The 16,802-nt window shown below is 39.9% G+C and overlaps 1 protein-coding gene and 1 long non-coding RNA gene across 3 annotated transcripts in view; one reads left to right on the top strand and one right to left on the bottom strand.

Annotated features, from left to right (window-relative positions):
* The window catches only part of LOC310690106, a 93,501-nt gene that overhangs the window by 37,693 nt on the left and 39,006 nt on the right, over positions 1-16,802 (bottom strand). The window lies entirely within an intron of this gene.
* Positions 1-16,802, top strand: part of ANKRD28 (ankyrin repeat domain 28) — an 85,158-nt gene that overhangs the window by 62,275 nt on the left and 6,081 nt on the right. For both annotated transcript variants that reach the window (XM_083467889.1, XM_083467888.1), the window contains exons 12-23: positions 2,964-3,027; positions 4,508-4,576; positions 6,251-6,391; positions 8,208-8,319; positions 9,142-9,168; positions 10,861-10,935; positions 11,177-11,378; positions 12,248-12,335; positions 13,602-13,719; positions 14,636-14,855; positions 15,561-15,648; positions 15,735-15,818. In XM_083467889.1, the coding sequence (XP_083324015.1) occupies positions 2,964-3,027; positions 4,508-4,576; positions 6,251-6,391; positions 8,208-8,319; positions 9,142-9,168; positions 10,861-10,935; positions 11,177-11,378; positions 12,248-12,335; positions 13,602-13,719; positions 14,636-14,855; positions 15,561-15,648; positions 15,735-15,818 (1,288 nt within the window). The remainder of the gene's footprint in view (positions 1-2,963; positions 3,028-4,507; positions 4,577-6,250; positions 6,392-8,207; positions 8,320-9,141; positions 9,169-10,860; positions 10,936-11,176; positions 11,379-12,247; positions 12,336-13,601; positions 13,720-14,635; positions 14,856-15,560; positions 15,649-15,734; positions 15,819-16,802) is intronic.

The following is a 16,802-nucleotide window of genomic DNA, read 5'->3' as shown; positions in this document are numbered from 1 at the left end:
GGGCTGAGCTCCTTTGATTGGACTTAACCATCCAGGGGTCCTTTACCTTACCTTTTATTTTTTGAATGATTGCCCAAGTGATCTCTGTGCTCTGTATTAGTCAATTAAGCCACCCCTAAGCTGGGCAAGCCCTCATGCTACTCTGGCTCACACAAGCTGCTCAGCTACGGCACCAGCAGTTACACATCGCTCAACAGAGCAGTTTAAAGAAGTTACCTGCCTGTGCATCAGCTGCCTTCATATGGGCAGGTGGGTGGGCCACAACTTCTTCCCATCCCATGCCTGGTCAAAGGCAGTTGAGGTCAGCCTCATGAACGGAGCCTGACCAAGGCTTCCTCTGGCTCATGATACCCTCTTTGGGTTCTGGAGTGTGTCTTCTGAGTGAGGTGCCTTCCAGCACCCTTTGGTTTAGAAAAAAAGCACTGATGATAATTTATGTATTAAACCTCTGAAAAATTTACATCCCTTATATTATCTGTGATTGATTCATTTCATTAATTGATACATTAGATAGTGTATCCCATATTTTCTTGTGGTGGGATGAATTCAATGACACAGAGAAATGTTTCCTTTGGAGTGAAACTAGTTTGAATCTAGGAACTTTAATTTTCAATGATAAATAGCTATATGTTGTTTAGATTTATAGATTAGAATGGTTGCATGTTCCCCTGACCCTGAAATGCCTACATTATATGTATGTTGTTAGTTTTGAGTCTGCTATAGCTATGAAACAGTTGCAGTTCTATACAGTTGTCCATATCACTCATTTTGAAATCCAATATCTTGCGGAAATATGGTAGGTCTTCATAAAAAGAAAACAGCAAATGTTGTGTAGTCCTGTGAATACATACTGAGTAGTTTTATTGTGAGGTAATGTACTCCATCATTCTAAAGCTTTCAGTCAGATACATATTTTTATTGTTAGACAGAGCCTGTTAGATATTTTTGGTCATTGATATTGGTGATATTAGTATAAAATTATAACTGTTGGTAGAAAGAGTGTACAGTATTACTCTTCCAAGTCTCTTCACACTCCCTGATAGGCATAACAGAGTTATTGTTTTGGAGTTGGAAGCTACAATTTTTATTATATAACTAGAGCCGTCAGCAGATCAAGGACTATTCTTGGTGATGGTATTTTTAAAATTAACTTTCTGAGGGGTACGCATGTAATAAAAGTTCAGTAAATATATATTTTTATATTATATTATATATTATATATTATAATGAATGCTTCTATTTTAACAAACAAAAGCAACAGTTAATCGCTAAAAGGAAAACCCATCTTCAGTGTTTTTTTCTGTTTTAATACTCTTTTGAACCACTACGCGTATAAACTCTGAAGCGTGGGATATAAACTCTTAACTAACTAAGGAAGATAAAACTAAGGAGTAGTGGCTATTCCATATCTTGATAGCACACACTGTAGTGAAAAGTGATTTAAAATAGACTGTGCCTATAGTTAGATGATTTTCCAAACCATGGTTTGGAGGATTATGAGCAAGCTCTGTCCCCATGCAGTTCCTCTACTCTACATGTCTTGTGTGGGGGGTTTAACTCAATAGTTGATATTCAGCATTAATCACACTCAGAGTAGGCCCACTGAAATCAATTGACTTAAGTTTCTTGGTTTTGCAGCCCTGATAGGGAGTTCCACCTTAAACAGGTGCCAACTAATTTTAGCTGGTCTTGTTGGCCAAGTAACAATTTTTTGTCGCTACGTCTCCCCTCCCCACGAGAGTGTTTACCTATCGTCTTGTACTAAACCTCTGAAATGCAGTGCAAGGTCAGAGGAAAACTTGCTCCTCGTATGCAGCGTGATGCATAATTCAATGAAAATCAAGTGACTGCCTTTATGACCGTTTCGTAGGTCAGGGTCTGTTCAGTGGGTAACAGTAAGATATTCTGGTCTGTGGATTGTCCTAGTTAGAAAGCAACATCTGCTGATTCTAGTCTTAAGTTCCTTGCATATCGGTCTGGAAGCTGCTGGCGGGTTGTACCCTCTAGAATGATGGAACTCTCACCTTGCCTTTCTTTCTTTAATGGAAAAGTTATTCCAGAAACATAGGTGCCCTTCTGGCATGTAATGGAATCGAAATTCCCAAGAAATATTTTCCCTTCATCTTTAGTGTGCAAAATTCAATATCCCCCACATTATATTATGGTGTAGACATTTGGCTGGTTTTGAATATTTGATCTTATTTTACTCTGAACCTCTCTTGCTGATGGACAATGATTGTCTGGTTTGGAAACTTGATTTCCTCTCCCCCCCCCTTTTTTTAACACATCCAGTCTTTCTATTTTAGGCATCTTGTGCTAGAAATGTGATAATTCCCAGATATCTTGCTTTCCATGTAAAGCAGTACTTGCAGCAGAAGGAATCTAAAGGCATAACTGTTTTCAATAGGCCAGGTTTACTGTTATGCGTTTCGTGCTCACATGCTTTCCTCATCCCCACATACCTCCTCTGGTGCAGCTATAAGGAAGATTTGCTTCTCATTTTAAACTAACCACAACACCCTGCTGCATCCAAACTCAGGAAAAATGTGTTTAATTTAAACTGTGGTTTATGAGCAAGTCAGGATTATAAACCACAGCTTGAGCCTAGCTTGCTTGGACATATAGGGAGCTGCACGTTAGTTTAAAAGGAAAAAGTTGATATATTGCAGCTGTGCCAGAGGATAGCAAGAAATGTGTTACCCTCAAGCTTTTGTGCATAATGCTAAGACATTGTTTAACACTATGTCTGAGAAGGCTCAACAGCAATGCTACAAAAGTGGGGATAAAGCTAGCTTTTTCATACATTAACAGAACATTTTTGGGGGATTAATTTATTGTGTAGAAGTAACAATTCATGCTACAGTTACTATATAAGGAAGTTTGCTTCGTAGCATACTCTACCAAACTGGACAGAGAGACGCATTTTATAGGTGATTTCACAGAATAATGCCTTTCTTTTGTAGGCTTTGACATAGATACTCCAGATGATTTTGGCAGGACCTGTCTTCATGCTGCTGCAGCTGGAGGGTATGTACAGTTTTAGCAACTTCTTAAAATTTAGGATTTTCAGCAGCAGCAGAAAAGTTAGTCTGTCAGATGATCTGTATTACCTGTGCAATACTTGGAAAATATTATTTTTCCGTGCTTAAGAAGATTTAACATGTTATGGAGAGCAATAAGGGGTTTGTCTAGTATCTATCCCACTATACTTAATGACACGGGTGGCGCTGTGGGTAAAACCTCAGTGCCTAGGGCTTGCCGATCGCATGGTCGGCGGTTCGAATCCCCGCGGCGGGGTGAGCTCCTGTCTTTTGGTCCCAGCTCCTGCCCACCTAGCAGTTCGAAAGCACCCTTAAGTGCAAGTAGATAAATAGGTACCGCTTTATAGTGGGAAGGTAAACGGCGTTTCCGTGTGCTGCACTGGTGCTGGCTCGCCAGAGCAGCTTCCTCACGCTGGCCACGTGACCCAGAAGTGTCTCCGGACAGCGCTGGCCCCCGGCCTCTTAAGTGAGATGGGCGCACATCCCTAGAGTCGGACACGACTGGCCCGTACGGGCAGGGGTAAAGGTAAAGGTAAAGGTACCCCTGCCCATACGGGCCAGTCTTGACAGACTCTAGGGTTGTGCGCTCATCTCACTCTATAGGCCGGGAGCCAGCGCTGTCCTCAGACACTTCCGGGTCACGTGGCCAGCGTGACAAGCTGCATCTGGCGAGCCAGCGCAGCACACGGAACGCCGTTTACCTTCCCGCTGGTAAGCGGTCCCTATTTATCTACTTGCACCCGGGGGTGCTTTCGAACTGCTAGGTTGGCAGGCGCTGGGACCGAACGATGGGAGCGCACCCTGCCGCGGGGATTCGAACTGCTGACCATGCGATCGGCAAGTCCTTATACTTAATGAGGTCTGAAGTACTGGATGCACTCTACCATGAACTCTCGGGAGTTCCATCAAAGAATAAAAAATAATACAGTATCACAATATTATGCGTTTAAGTAGCTATGAACAAGTGCTTCTTCACGAACTCCTGGTTTTGAAGCATTGTAAAACAAAATCAAACCTAAATGATCTAGCTTATCTGGGTCCTTCTCTAAAGCCCTTTATTTCCCTTCCATGGTTACAGGTCTTTATTTGCTTGTGATTAAAAGAAGTTAACACTATATATTGCATTATTTTATTGGTAGTTGTTTGATATTGCTGTTTGGTTAAAAGATTCCTTACAATGGCTAAGAGCCTAAAATTCCGAGAAGCCCATGCACAAGCAATTTTCCCTTCTGGTCTCAGTCACTTCTGCCATCTCATCCTAAGGTTCCTTGGTGGTTGGGTGGAGAGCTTTTAAGGAGGTGCCATCCTAAGGAATATGGCTGAAAGACATATGGAACACTTTGTAATCCTTTGGATCCTAGCCTAGTTTCATAGAAAACTACAGATTCTGATTTATCGTGGGTGACATTGCATGGGGATGTTTTTAGAGAAGTCTGACTAAGAGAAGCATGTTCTAAAACTTTCAGGAATTTGGAATGCCTAAATCTGCTGCTCAACACAGGTGCAGACTTCAATAAGAAAGACAAATTTGGAAGGTAAAACATGATGCTCCTTTTGAATGTGCAGGATATGTTAAATAATAAGCATAGTTTACTTGCCACCAGTGTCTAATTACATGCTCTTTCCCTTGTTTATGAAAAGCACTGAAATGGTCACTTCCACCCTTGCACTTAGTATTGTATCTGCTTTTATATATTTATATAAACAGACACTCATTTACCATTGACATCTACTTGTCTGCAGTGTAATTAGGCTCTTGGGATATGTCCAAGTATTCTGATATTTACTGGTAAATTTCAAGACTGATCAAGTACAAAGTTTCAGGCTTATTTCTACCCTTTACTTGAAATAGATAAAAATTTACCATGGCATATTGATAAATTTTAAGTATAAATATTGTTACAAATAACATATCCAATATCTTCTCAGTTAATCAACCAAGTACATTCAGGAAATGTCCCAATTTTACCCTTCTTTCCATTATTTGCCAATAAATGTCAATAGCTTGGAAGAAATTGATTGCTTTTCATCTCTCCTTCAAATTAAATCTTACAATCTGATTTTAAAGCTTCATTTGATCAAGCTGTTGATGAAATTAGCACTTCCAACCCATATTTTTACCCCTGAAGTACTCTGAGAAGAGAGATTTATGACAACATTCACAAATGCATGCTTTTAAGCCTAAAAAATTATTCTTCTGTTATTCTTCTGTTTGATTTCTATTTGATGCCTTTAGATTATTACGAGTTTTCCACTTGTAGGTACGGGCATATTGAGTCAAGTGTGATGTTTTTATCTGGCCCAACAACTTGATTAACTCTGGTCTGCATCTAGAATTCCTTAAAGTTTGGAGAAATTTTGAGTAGGGATTATAGTCTCCAGGTGTTGCATACTCTTGTTAGTTAGCTGGTTGCTGTTTTCCCCTTCTTTCTATCTTGACTCCCAAGTTCTTTTCCTGGACAAACAACTGATTATGTTAGCAGCCGATTCAAACAATCTTGTCTTTTCTCTCAATGGGAAAGTGAAACCAGAACAAAAGGTTGTGTCTGACCTGCTATTGGGCTGCTGAACATGCATTAATTAACAAAGCATTTGCATAGGAACTACACACACAAAATATAATGTTTGTTGATCTGAATCTTATGGCCAACATCTTTTACATAATATGGGTTTCCACTGTGCTGTCTGGGCTTATGCATGATGGATTTTCACTTGCAGACGATGTGAAAACGTGGTGCTGCCAATGGATGTCCTTTGGGCCTGGATGTGGGAAGAGGTGGGGTCCCACAGCAATTAGGGTGGGTGGGGATCATCCTAACCAGCCCAGAGTCTACAACAGGGATGACTAACTTGTAGCCCTTCAAATGTTGGTGGGACTCTCAACTCCCATCAGCCCTATCCAGCACAGCCATAGTTAGAGATGGGAATTGGTAGTTCAAAAACATCTAGAGTGCTGCGGCTCAGCAACCCTGAGTTTGCAGTATCACAGAGACTGTGATGAGGATGTACTAACCACTATCAAGCACACACATTGAAGTTCTTACTTGCAAAAAAGAAACATTGGAAATATAAATGCTTTTACAGTAGCTTTGTCAGCTGTTCATATGTTAGAGTTAGCTTTTTAATGTGTACTATCACACCTCTCCTTCTCTCTCTCTCTCTCTCTCTCTCTCTCTCTCTCTCTCTCTCTCTCTCAAATTATGCCATAGAACTCCACTCCATTATGCTGCTGCCAATTGTAATTACCAGTGCCTGTTTGCCCTTGTGGGTTCTGGAGCAAGTGTCAACGACCTCGATGAAAGGGGTTGTACACCATTGCACTATGCAGCTGCATCAGACACTGATGGAAAGTAAGTATGGTACTGTTTAGAAATCTTAATATTCAGTAGCATGAAATTTGCCATGCAGTATTTTTTGTTTTTTTAATGGGGATATGTTGTTAGAAGCGATTAGTATATACTGACAGTCAAGTTACGGTACTTTTCTCCTACAAACATTGATCTGTTTTGTTTGTGAGTAGCTAAGTCATAGACACAGGGGGAAAAGATTTCTGTAGAACCAGCAAGCGAATAATGACTGTGACCCATAGCTGATGAGTCATTATTCAACAATTTAATTACTACTGATAAAGACATGGCAGTAAGTAAACATTGATTAAAAAAATAATTTTTCTGTTTGTAGATTTGCACAGGAATAAGATATTATTGCATTGACAATTCCATGTTTGTTAATCAGGAAATAGTTTAACTATTTTTGTTACAAGCTTGTTTCATGGTTAAAGCAAAGAGATGGATTGGCAGTCTCAAGACATTGTATCATAGATGTCTCCAAACACCAAACAGATATGGTGATAAAACTATACATATTAGGTATAATTAGTAATATTTTTGTCCACCCCTAGCACAGTTACTAAGAAGCAGAGCTGTAAATATACTGGAATACACAGTGGACAAAGGACAAAGGACAGTTCTGGGGGTTGCCAACCTGGCAGTGCAGATATACATATGCCCGCCAACGCCTTCCTTGCTGTACCTGTTAGGACTCTCCTGCTTTAATTAGGCTTTTTTTCCAGCTGGAACTCATCAGAACTCAATTCCAGCACCTCTTTCTCTAGAAAAATAGCACTGGGAAAAGTCATTAATTGTACCCAACACAAAGCTCTCCTCTCCTGCCCTGGCTAATTGTGGCACAGGAAGTGATTTTGGGAATGAACACAGCTGAGGAGGAAGGGGTGTGGTGCCCCCAACCAATTATTCACAAAAATATTATAAGTATCTCATCTTGTCCCCCTGCAAACCAAGGTAGTACAGTATAAGTTTAATAAACTTCTAAAAATTGTACATGCGTGGATGCATTCACTCTCTTTTAGACCAGAACAATCTGTGCTGAAGTATGCTGTGTATGGGACGTGAGTGGCGCTGTGGGTTAAACCACAGAGCCTAGGATTTGCCGATCAGAAGGTCAGTGGTTCGAATCCCCGCGACAGGATGAACTCCCGTTGCTCGGTCCCTGCTCCTGCCAACATAGCAGTTCGAAAGCACGTCAAAGTGCAAGTAGATAAATAGGTACCGCTCCGGCGGGAAGATAAATGGCATTTCCGTGCACTGCTCTGGTTTGCCAAAAGCGGTTTGCCAAAAGCGGCTTAGTCTTGCTGGCCACATGACCCAGAAGCTGAGATCTCCAGCTGATAAGCTGTCTGTGGTCATTGACTCCTTCCTCCTCCATGCCCATGCCTTCCTGGGGCCTCTTTCCTCTGCCACTGTTTTGAGTCATTTGTCTCCAATCGTTTTTGGCAGTGCAGTGTTGCCCTTCTGTAAGGGAGGACTGCTTTCAGTTGGCTTGTTATGGAATTTACTGCTGGTCTTAATATGTATAGATGTTTTGAATTGTAATTGTTTTTAGAATGTTTTAAGCATTTAAATGTTGTTTTGTTTTTGTTTTTAGCTTGTGTATCTTTTTGCCATTCTAAGCTTTGTGGGAAGGATGATTGGGCTACAAATTCAATAATTAATTGTGATAATGATGATGATACATTTGTTATATAATGCTTTATAGTGTATTGTTTATGACAAGCAACAGTATCTAAATGTATTGAATGAGTGAATCATCCATGTATGGGGAAGAAGACATTGTTTAAAGATTAAAATGCCATTTCATTTTGTACAGGTGCCTGGAATATTTATTAAGAAATGATGCAAATCCAGGGATTCGAGACAAGCAAGGATACAATGCAGTTCATTATTCTGCAGCTTATGGTCATCGCTTATGCCTTGAATTGGTAAGATAATTTACTGTGAAGGACATTGACCAGTAAATAAAGATTGTGTAAGAAATCTTAGAAGTACATGTAGGTCAGTTTTTTTAAAAGACAAAAAGAGATAATCATGAAAAATAAAATTTATTATCTTATCCTTGAGCATTGACAAAGAAAAACAAGAGTGAAAAGCTACTTTTAGCTTTCTCTGAAGCCTTAATTATTTTATTATCATTTATTAAATTTGTATACCACCCTCTATCTCAAAGTGGTACACAACACACACACACACATATATATATATATCACATAACAAAAACAAAGACAATCCAATAATCCCCTCTTCCACATTAAAAAGGTGTCAATTAGCAAAAAGCTTGGTTAAAGAACTATTATTTTATTACTTATTAAGCATGTTGACGTGATTTTTTTCCTTTTTCTTTGAACTGTAGATGCCAATACCATAATACAATCTGCTTTTGAATATTCCATACAGTTTGAAAAGTGATTGCCGTGTGGCATGCTGTTTAAAAAACAGAAGCCCAGAACAAGCATTGTTCTTTGAATCTTGGCCAGTATGTAAAGTCCATTTCAAACAAAATCATTTGGATTGTTGCCTTTAACTTCACTGAGGATATTATAGATAGTTCCATGCATGATTTGCATACCAAACCTGGGATACAAAGCGTAATACATATCTGCAAAGATATGTACATATTTGAATTACAATTGCTGTTTTATAAACTTAAATTCAGAACCATGAATTTTCGGAAGAGTAATAAAAAACTTGGAGTTTTGAATTCACATTTTTAGCAACTGTTATCTAAAGTGTGGATTTCATTGCAGATTGCCAGTGAAACACCTCTAGATGTTGTAAGTATAAGGACATTTGCTGTAAAATATTTATTGCAAATATTCAGAATGCTTTATAGCCTTATTTTGTTTGACATTTCACTATTTATACTGGAAATTCAGCAGATACTTAACTAAAAGTTGAATGACTCAGAATAAAACATATGGCTCTTCTAGTTTGTTTTCCAAAGAAGCTAATTAGTAACGTTCAGATAGCTTTTATGTTGTCTACTGTGATCCTGGTGATACAAGTAGGCAAGTTAAAGAAACCACAAATTGCTGCTTGTTTCTCATTTAGCTCTGTTTTCGTGATGTAGTTTTCTTGCTTCTTTAATTCAGCTTGATTCCTTAAAGGCTGCATTCACACATCATGCTAAGCCAAACCATAGCATAGCATGATCGTGCAGCTCCCATGGAGGATATTGCAGCTACTTTGATGCTCTAGCTTTTAAAGTTAATGTGGCACAGCAACTAAGCCAAGATTTGGCTTAGTGTTTTGTCCAAAGCTGGGGTCATAATTACCGTATCTTTCACGCTACAAGATGTACCTGACCATAAGACACACCTAGTTTTTAGAGGGGGAATGCAAGGAAAAAAATATTCTTTAAAGGGAGCACTGAGCAGAGCCTGTATGCATCCCAGGCTCTGCTCAGCGCTCCCTTTCACGAGCCACGTGGAGCGTGTGTGTGGCGCTTGCAGGCTTTTCCCTGAGGAGGGAGAAAAGCCCCCAAGAGTTGCACACATGCTCCGTGTGCCTCTTTAAAGGGAGCGCGGCTCTTGGGGGCTTTTCCGGGAGGTGGGGGAAGGGACAGAGGGGCTAAGCCAGAAGCTAGAACAGCGAGAGGGAGCGCTGCGCAGCGCTCCCTCTTGCTGTTCTGGCTTCTGGGATAGCCGTGCGAAGCCTCCTCAGGGCAGCAGGATGAAGGCTCCCTGTACCCTGAAGAGGCTTCGCGTGGCTAAGCCAGAAGCTAGAACAGCAACAGGGAGCGCTGTGCAGTGATCCCGCTCGCTGTTCTGGCTTCTGGGATAGCCGCGCAGCCTGCATTCGCTCCATAAGACGCACACACATTTCCCCTTACTTTTTAGGAGGGAAAAAGTGCATCTTATAGAGCGAAAAATACGGTAAGCATTCCCCTTGTAGCAGAGGGTCATCCGATGGTTACAGGTCGTGGTTAGGGAGAAGAGACGTTTATCACAATCCTGGCTTGGGATGACATGCTGAGCCCAACTTTGGCTTAGCTTGCCATCCTTTGGTGACCGAAAAAGCCTGGGGGAATCAGGAAAGTGGGTGTCAGCTCCTCGCCAGGAGCCAGCATATTCATCATGCAGTTACAGTAAACCATACCCTGTCTTACCGTGACATGTGAACCAGGCCAAGGAACATCCTTCTCATATGCTTCCATTTCTCGCCCAGTCTTTTCCTGGAGGCTTATAACCATTAACTGATCTTTAAAAAACTAAAAAACTTTGCTAACATCAAGTCTTTCTAATGTGTTTTATAGTATGTTGGGGGGGGTGTGAAAAGTTTAAGTGTAAGCTCTTTGTTTTTGTTACAAGAGCTTAACAAGCATGTTTTTATTTTAAAATACAAATTCCTCACATTGGTATTTTCCCTCTGTTAACGAATTTAGATTGGGACAACCATGCATTGTTGAAGTATGTATGTCAACTTAAAAATAATTTGACTTTCATCGTGTATATTTTTCTGTTTAGCTAATGGAAACATCTGGAACAGACATGCTGAATGATTCAGACAACAGGGCACCAATTAGTCCATTGCACTTAGCTGTAAGTATTTAGTTCACCAAATATTGATTGATTAGAAAATAAACATACCTTTGCATTGGGTGATTTAATGTAATTTTGACTTGTGCTTTGAGTTCGTTTATGCATCAATAATTATTTACACTTGCTAAAACCTGGGCTACATTTGATAGATATCTTTGTAAAGTGTACATTTTTGTCTCAAATCTGATTCATTTTTATCACTGTAATGTCTCCATCTATCTAAAATTGTAACATTTCTCAGGCCTATCATGGACACCATCAAGCTCTGGAAGTATTAGTACAGTCTTTGTTGGATCTTGATGTCCGGAACAATAATGGTAGAACGCCATTGGATCTTGCAGCTTTTAAAGGACACGTTGAATGTGTCGATGTACTAATTAATCAGGGGGCATCTATTTTGGTGAAAGACTATGTTGTAAAGAGAACACCAATACATGCTGCAGGTAAGACCTTTAACACTTCATTTTTAAACCATAGCAGAAAAGTAATAAATAGGGTGGAAATTTGTTTATTTTGTTTAACAAATCCCCCCCCCCACTTAATTATTATTATTTTTTAAATCAAGTGGTCTTACAAATAGAGAACAGATTATTTAATTCTGCTGTTTCTAAAAAGCAGATAGTTACAAAAATTGCTTTCAGTATGTTATATTGATCTTACTCTGGTTATTTTATTTGGTTTTATTGGACCCTATTTTATAACTAGAGGTGTTAAATCCAGGCCTCCACATCTCTAACTACATTGGCCTGGGAGCTTCTGTCTCCTTCCTTTCCTTGTCGATTTGTTTTTGCGGAGGTTTTGAGTTATCAAAAATATTCAGGCACCCAGAGCAGTGAATTTTTCTGGTCTCCCTTAAGCTTTGGGCTTTGATGGTAACCTTGCATGGATAACATGAAGAAGCAGCCCAGCACATAAGATGTGTGTGCTTTCTGGGTGACTTGGGATCCTCAGTCTATTTTTTTATTTAGTTTATTTTTAAAGATTTATACCCAACCCTCTTGATCACATAATCCCCACCCAGGCAAAACAAATCCTATAAGTTGCAAGTTACTCCCTTATGTGATGTGAATCTCAGCCATTCCCTATTGCCCTCTCCACTAAAGCCTAAGGTCTTTAGTTAATCCAGATTTGTCAGCCAAAATTTGCATTATTTCACCCTTAGGATAAATGGAATGTGGTTGCATCACTGGGAAAAATGTATTTTATGCTTTAATGCAGTAATACCTTCTGACAGTCTTAAAACAGAAATTATAATTTTTCAAATAATTTGATGTTTAATGATTTTAATGTTTTATTTGTTAATATTTTACAGCTACAAATGGTCATTCGGAATGTCTGCGGTTATTGATAGGAAATGCAGAACCACAGAATGCTGTCGACATCCAAGACGGAAATGGACAGTATGTCTCAAATTGCATTTTTCTCTTAAAATGAGCTCGCTAGTGCTGGGCTGACAGTGCTGGGCTGACATGAGCATGAAATCAAAATAGCATTAAAAAAAATCCTTTAGGACCATTTGATTTTTAAAAAGAAATATACTCATATTTGCCTGATATTTATTTGCTTTGAACACATACAGTAAATATTTCAGTAGACTAGGAACCAAATAATGAGGTTTTCTTTAATACCTAAATTGCTTTCTGGTCTTTTCAGACTTTTTTTTACTAGGAGATTTCCCTATTTGCTCCTCTTCTGGCCCTGCTGCCATTGCTCTGCTCTGAGCTAAGCCAATGCGGTTTGGCTTAGTGTTTCACCCAAACTCAGGCTCATGGTTTGTCTCACTCCATACAAACTCGAAGCTATAGCCAAAGTTTGTTCTTGGATTTATAGTTCATGGTTTGCCCGGAGGAAACAGATTCAGATAAAGAATGTAAATAAATATGTTTGATCATTTTCATAATAATTTATTATTCCCAGTGGCCATGTTTTCTTCTGGATAATGTTTATTTTCAAATTAAGATATGCAGTATTGAACGATTACCTCCAGCTGGCCTTTTATGAAACTCAGTGCTGAATTATTGCAGAGCATTCATTATTTAAAAACCCATGAAATAGTTTATTACCAGGCAGATCTTCAAATCATTCTGCAAATAAAATAAAGAACAAAGGGCTAAGGCATTGCATACATTTTTCAGGTTGTGGCTTGCAGACAGTTATGAGCCAACAATAGTGAAAGGTGCATCACAACTGTATTTTGACCTGGCTTCTCTATCCTACTCTCTTTAACAGGGGTCAGCAACCTTTTTTAGCCACAGGCCGGTCCACCGTCCTTCAGACCATGTGGTGGACCGGACTATATTTTGAAAAAAATAAAATAAATTCCTATGCCCCACAAATAACCCAGAGATGCATTTTAAATAAAAGCAGACATTCTACTCATGTAAAAACACGCTGATTCCCGGACGGTCCATGGCCAGATTGTGATTGGGCCGCATCCGGCCCCCAGGCCTTAGGTTGCCTGCCCCTGCTCTTTAATATATGGTATGCTCCTTTTAAGAAGATTTGTCTCTGTCTCCATTCAGATGTGCAGCAGCCCTTCCAGTCTATGGACTGAGTCAAACTAGGATTTGCTAATGTTTCTCTTCACAGTTGCCTAGCTTGCCACGTGAGCAGGTTTGTGAGCTTGTTAACATAGAATGTATGGGTTTTTTTTGTTTCTCTTCCAGGACTCCTCTGATGTTGTCTGTTCTCAATGGGCACACAGATTGTGTCTATTCATTGCTTAATAAAGGAGCAAATGTAGATGCCAAAGATAAATGGGGAAGAACAGCATTGCACAGAGGGGTAAGTGTGTCATTCATTGCCCCCTGCCTCACCTTTTGCTTCAATAGGTAGCATTGCTGAAGTTTCCCTAGAGAAGCATTGCTTTAGATATAGACTGAATTAGTTATGCTTAGAGGTCTTGCTGAGCTCAGCGCAACAAGCAAGTCATGACTAAAGAGTCATTGATTTCAATGGAAACTAAGTTCAACTAACTTAGTCTGCATCCAGAACACTTTATTTATATGTTATATAGGTAAAGGGACCCCTGACCATTAGGTCCAGTTGTGACCGACTCTGGGGTTGCCGCGCTCATCTCGCTTTATTGGCAGAGGGAGCCGGCATACAGCTTCCAGGTCATGTGGCCAGCATGACTAAGCCGCTTCTGGAAACCAGAGCAGCGCACGGAAACACCGTTTACCTTCCCGCTGGAGCGGTACCTATTTATCTACTTGCACTCTGATGTGCTTTCGAACTGCTAGGTTGGCAGGAGCAGGGACTGAGCAACGGGAGCTCACCCCGTCGTGGGGATTCGAACCGCTGACCTTCTGATCGGCAAGTCCTAGGCTCTGTGGTTTAACCCACAGCGCCACCCGCGTCCCTGTATATATTATATACCCCTCCCCTTTCATAGCAAACTGTTACAAAGTGGCTTACAATGTAAATGCTGTAGCGTTAACAATACAGAAACAAATGCTGTTTGGAAAGTGTCCTGAGACATGCAAAATCAGCTCTCAATAGCTTTTGAAGCCTACATTCCTAGCAGGCTCCATCTGCCTTTTTGTACACAAATGTCCATTTATTGATGTGAAAACAGATATGGTAGAGAAGCAATGGATGGATCACATAACTGTGGAGACCATTGATTTTTTTCTTCTTCTTCTTTGTGACTATATACACGTTGACGCAGTATATGCTTTCTGTGTTACATTTTTTCCAGGCAGTTACAGGACACGAGGAGTGTGTAGAAGCTCTGCTTCAACACGGTGCAAAGTCCATACTACGAGATTGCAGAGGACGAACACCTATACATTTGTCAGCTGCATGTGGACATATTGGGGTGTTAGGAGCACTCTTGCAGTCAGCAGCATCTGGAGATACAGTACCTGCCCTTGCAGACAATCATGGATATACATCATTGCACTGGGCCTGTTACAATGGTAAATAAGACATGATCATTTTTTAAGAATAAATATTCTAGGAGAATGCTTGGTTGGTGTAGAATCACGTGACTCGTACAAGCTGCCTTGTGCTTCCAATCTCCATTGCCATTCTCAGATCAGACAGTGCTAACTAATAAAATCCTAAAACGCACCAGGAGAACTAGAGAAGGATTTTGGGCAGAGGCAACATATTATCTTATGCGCCATTCTGTGGAGATTTACACATGCCAAAGTACCTTAGGAAGTTTGTAGCTGATTGGTCCCAGAACTTGTGACTAATTAGAAGCGTCATGTGCCAGGATGTCTCTGTAGGAAGCAGCCAATTGCCAGGCCACAGAATGGGTCATGGATAGCAAATAAACACATACAGGGAAAAGATAAATAAGTGTCGGAGTCCACATGCACAAAAGACACACCCTATTCAATATTTCTGCCAATAGATCTTCAATTCTCCTTCCTCACCCTCTGTTGGTTTCACCCATTTCTATAATAGTAGCTGTGTGACAGCATCGTAGCTATGAAAAAATGGTACCTATGGCTACATTTACCTGATAGTCAGGAGTGTTCCAAAATAAACATCAGTTTCCAACATGTGACACATAAGAAATAAACTATACATTCTATTTATACTTAGTGTTTCATAATAAAGACCTCTGATTTGTATTATTTTGCATTTGCTATCTGGCATTTAAACCATTTTAGGTCATGACAGCTGTGTCGAACTTCTTTTGGAGCAGGAGGTTTTCCAGAAAATGGAAGGAAATGCTTTCAGCCCATTGCATTGTGCTGTGTAAGCAACTTCTACATGGATTTCATTTTATCTTTTTAACAAACTGCAGCTTTTCTGGAAGTAATTCCCTTTTAAATTTCTGATAGGATTAATGATAACGAGGGCGCTGCTGAAATGCTAATTGATACACTGGGTTCTAGCATTGTAAATTCTACAGACGGGAAAGCCAGGTAAGGTCTGAAGCACATTTACTAAAAAGAATGTTCTGCATTTTCAGTTCTGCTTAATAAGTAGCCAGAGTTGTTGCTTTATGTGTTCTCTGACTGTTATCCCAGTAAGGGAGGTGGAGCTTGAATGTAATGAAGTATTTTGGTAGAAAGCATGGCTGGTTAGAACCCTGGACAGCAGCATGCCAACTGCAACATTTTGTCGCAGGTTTCATGTGTTTAATCTAGACTAAGGCCCCATCTGCACTACACATTTTAAACAGTACCATACTGTAAACAGTCATGGCTTCCCCCAAAGAATTCTGGGAACTGTGGTTTGTTCAGGGTGCCAAGAGTTGTTAAGAGACCCCTATTCCCCTCATGGAGCTACAGTTCCCAGAGTTCCCTGGGAGATGGAATTGGTTGTTAAACCAATCTGTAGCTCTATGAGAGGAACAGGGGGCTCTTACCAACTCTCAGTACCCTTAATGAGCGACAGTTCTCAGGATTCTTTGGTATGATACTGCTTTAAATATATAGTTCAGATGGGCCTTAATCTAGATCTGTGTGTTCTAATTTAAAACAGCTGATTTAATATCTGTAAAAGCTTAGTATTTTACAATAGTAGGTTAACTATTATATATGTTCTAGCTAGATTTAATACTTGACTTATAATTTCAAGCTGACTGGACTATTCCCTTCCCTATACATTGCAGTGATATGTATAATTAATAATATGTTCAGTAAATAAAGAAATAAAGCTGTGTGATCCTACATAAAAGTATCTGGAAATCCTTCATTAAACTTATATAGGATTGCGCTTTCTTTACACAGTAAACCAAAACTCTTAAAAAAAAATTATGATATGAAAAGAAGCTTTGGATATGTCGGGCTGAGATCTGGGTTTGGACCTCTTTTGTAATATCTGCGGTGCTTTGCCCAACCCCACTCTTTCTATATCTCCTGCCCCTTGTTATTCCATGAAAAGGGCAAGAGGGGAAATGAAAT

The sequence above is a fragment of the Podarcis liolepis genome (assembly GCF_965112155.1).
Source record: "Podarcis liolepis genome assembly, chromosome: 12".
Taxonomy (NCBI): domain Eukaryota; kingdom Metazoa; phylum Chordata; class Lepidosauria; order Squamata; family Lacertidae; genus Podarcis; species Podarcis liolepis.
Note: the sequence above shows the minus strand (reverse complement) of the source record. Positions and strands in the feature narration are given on the sequence as shown.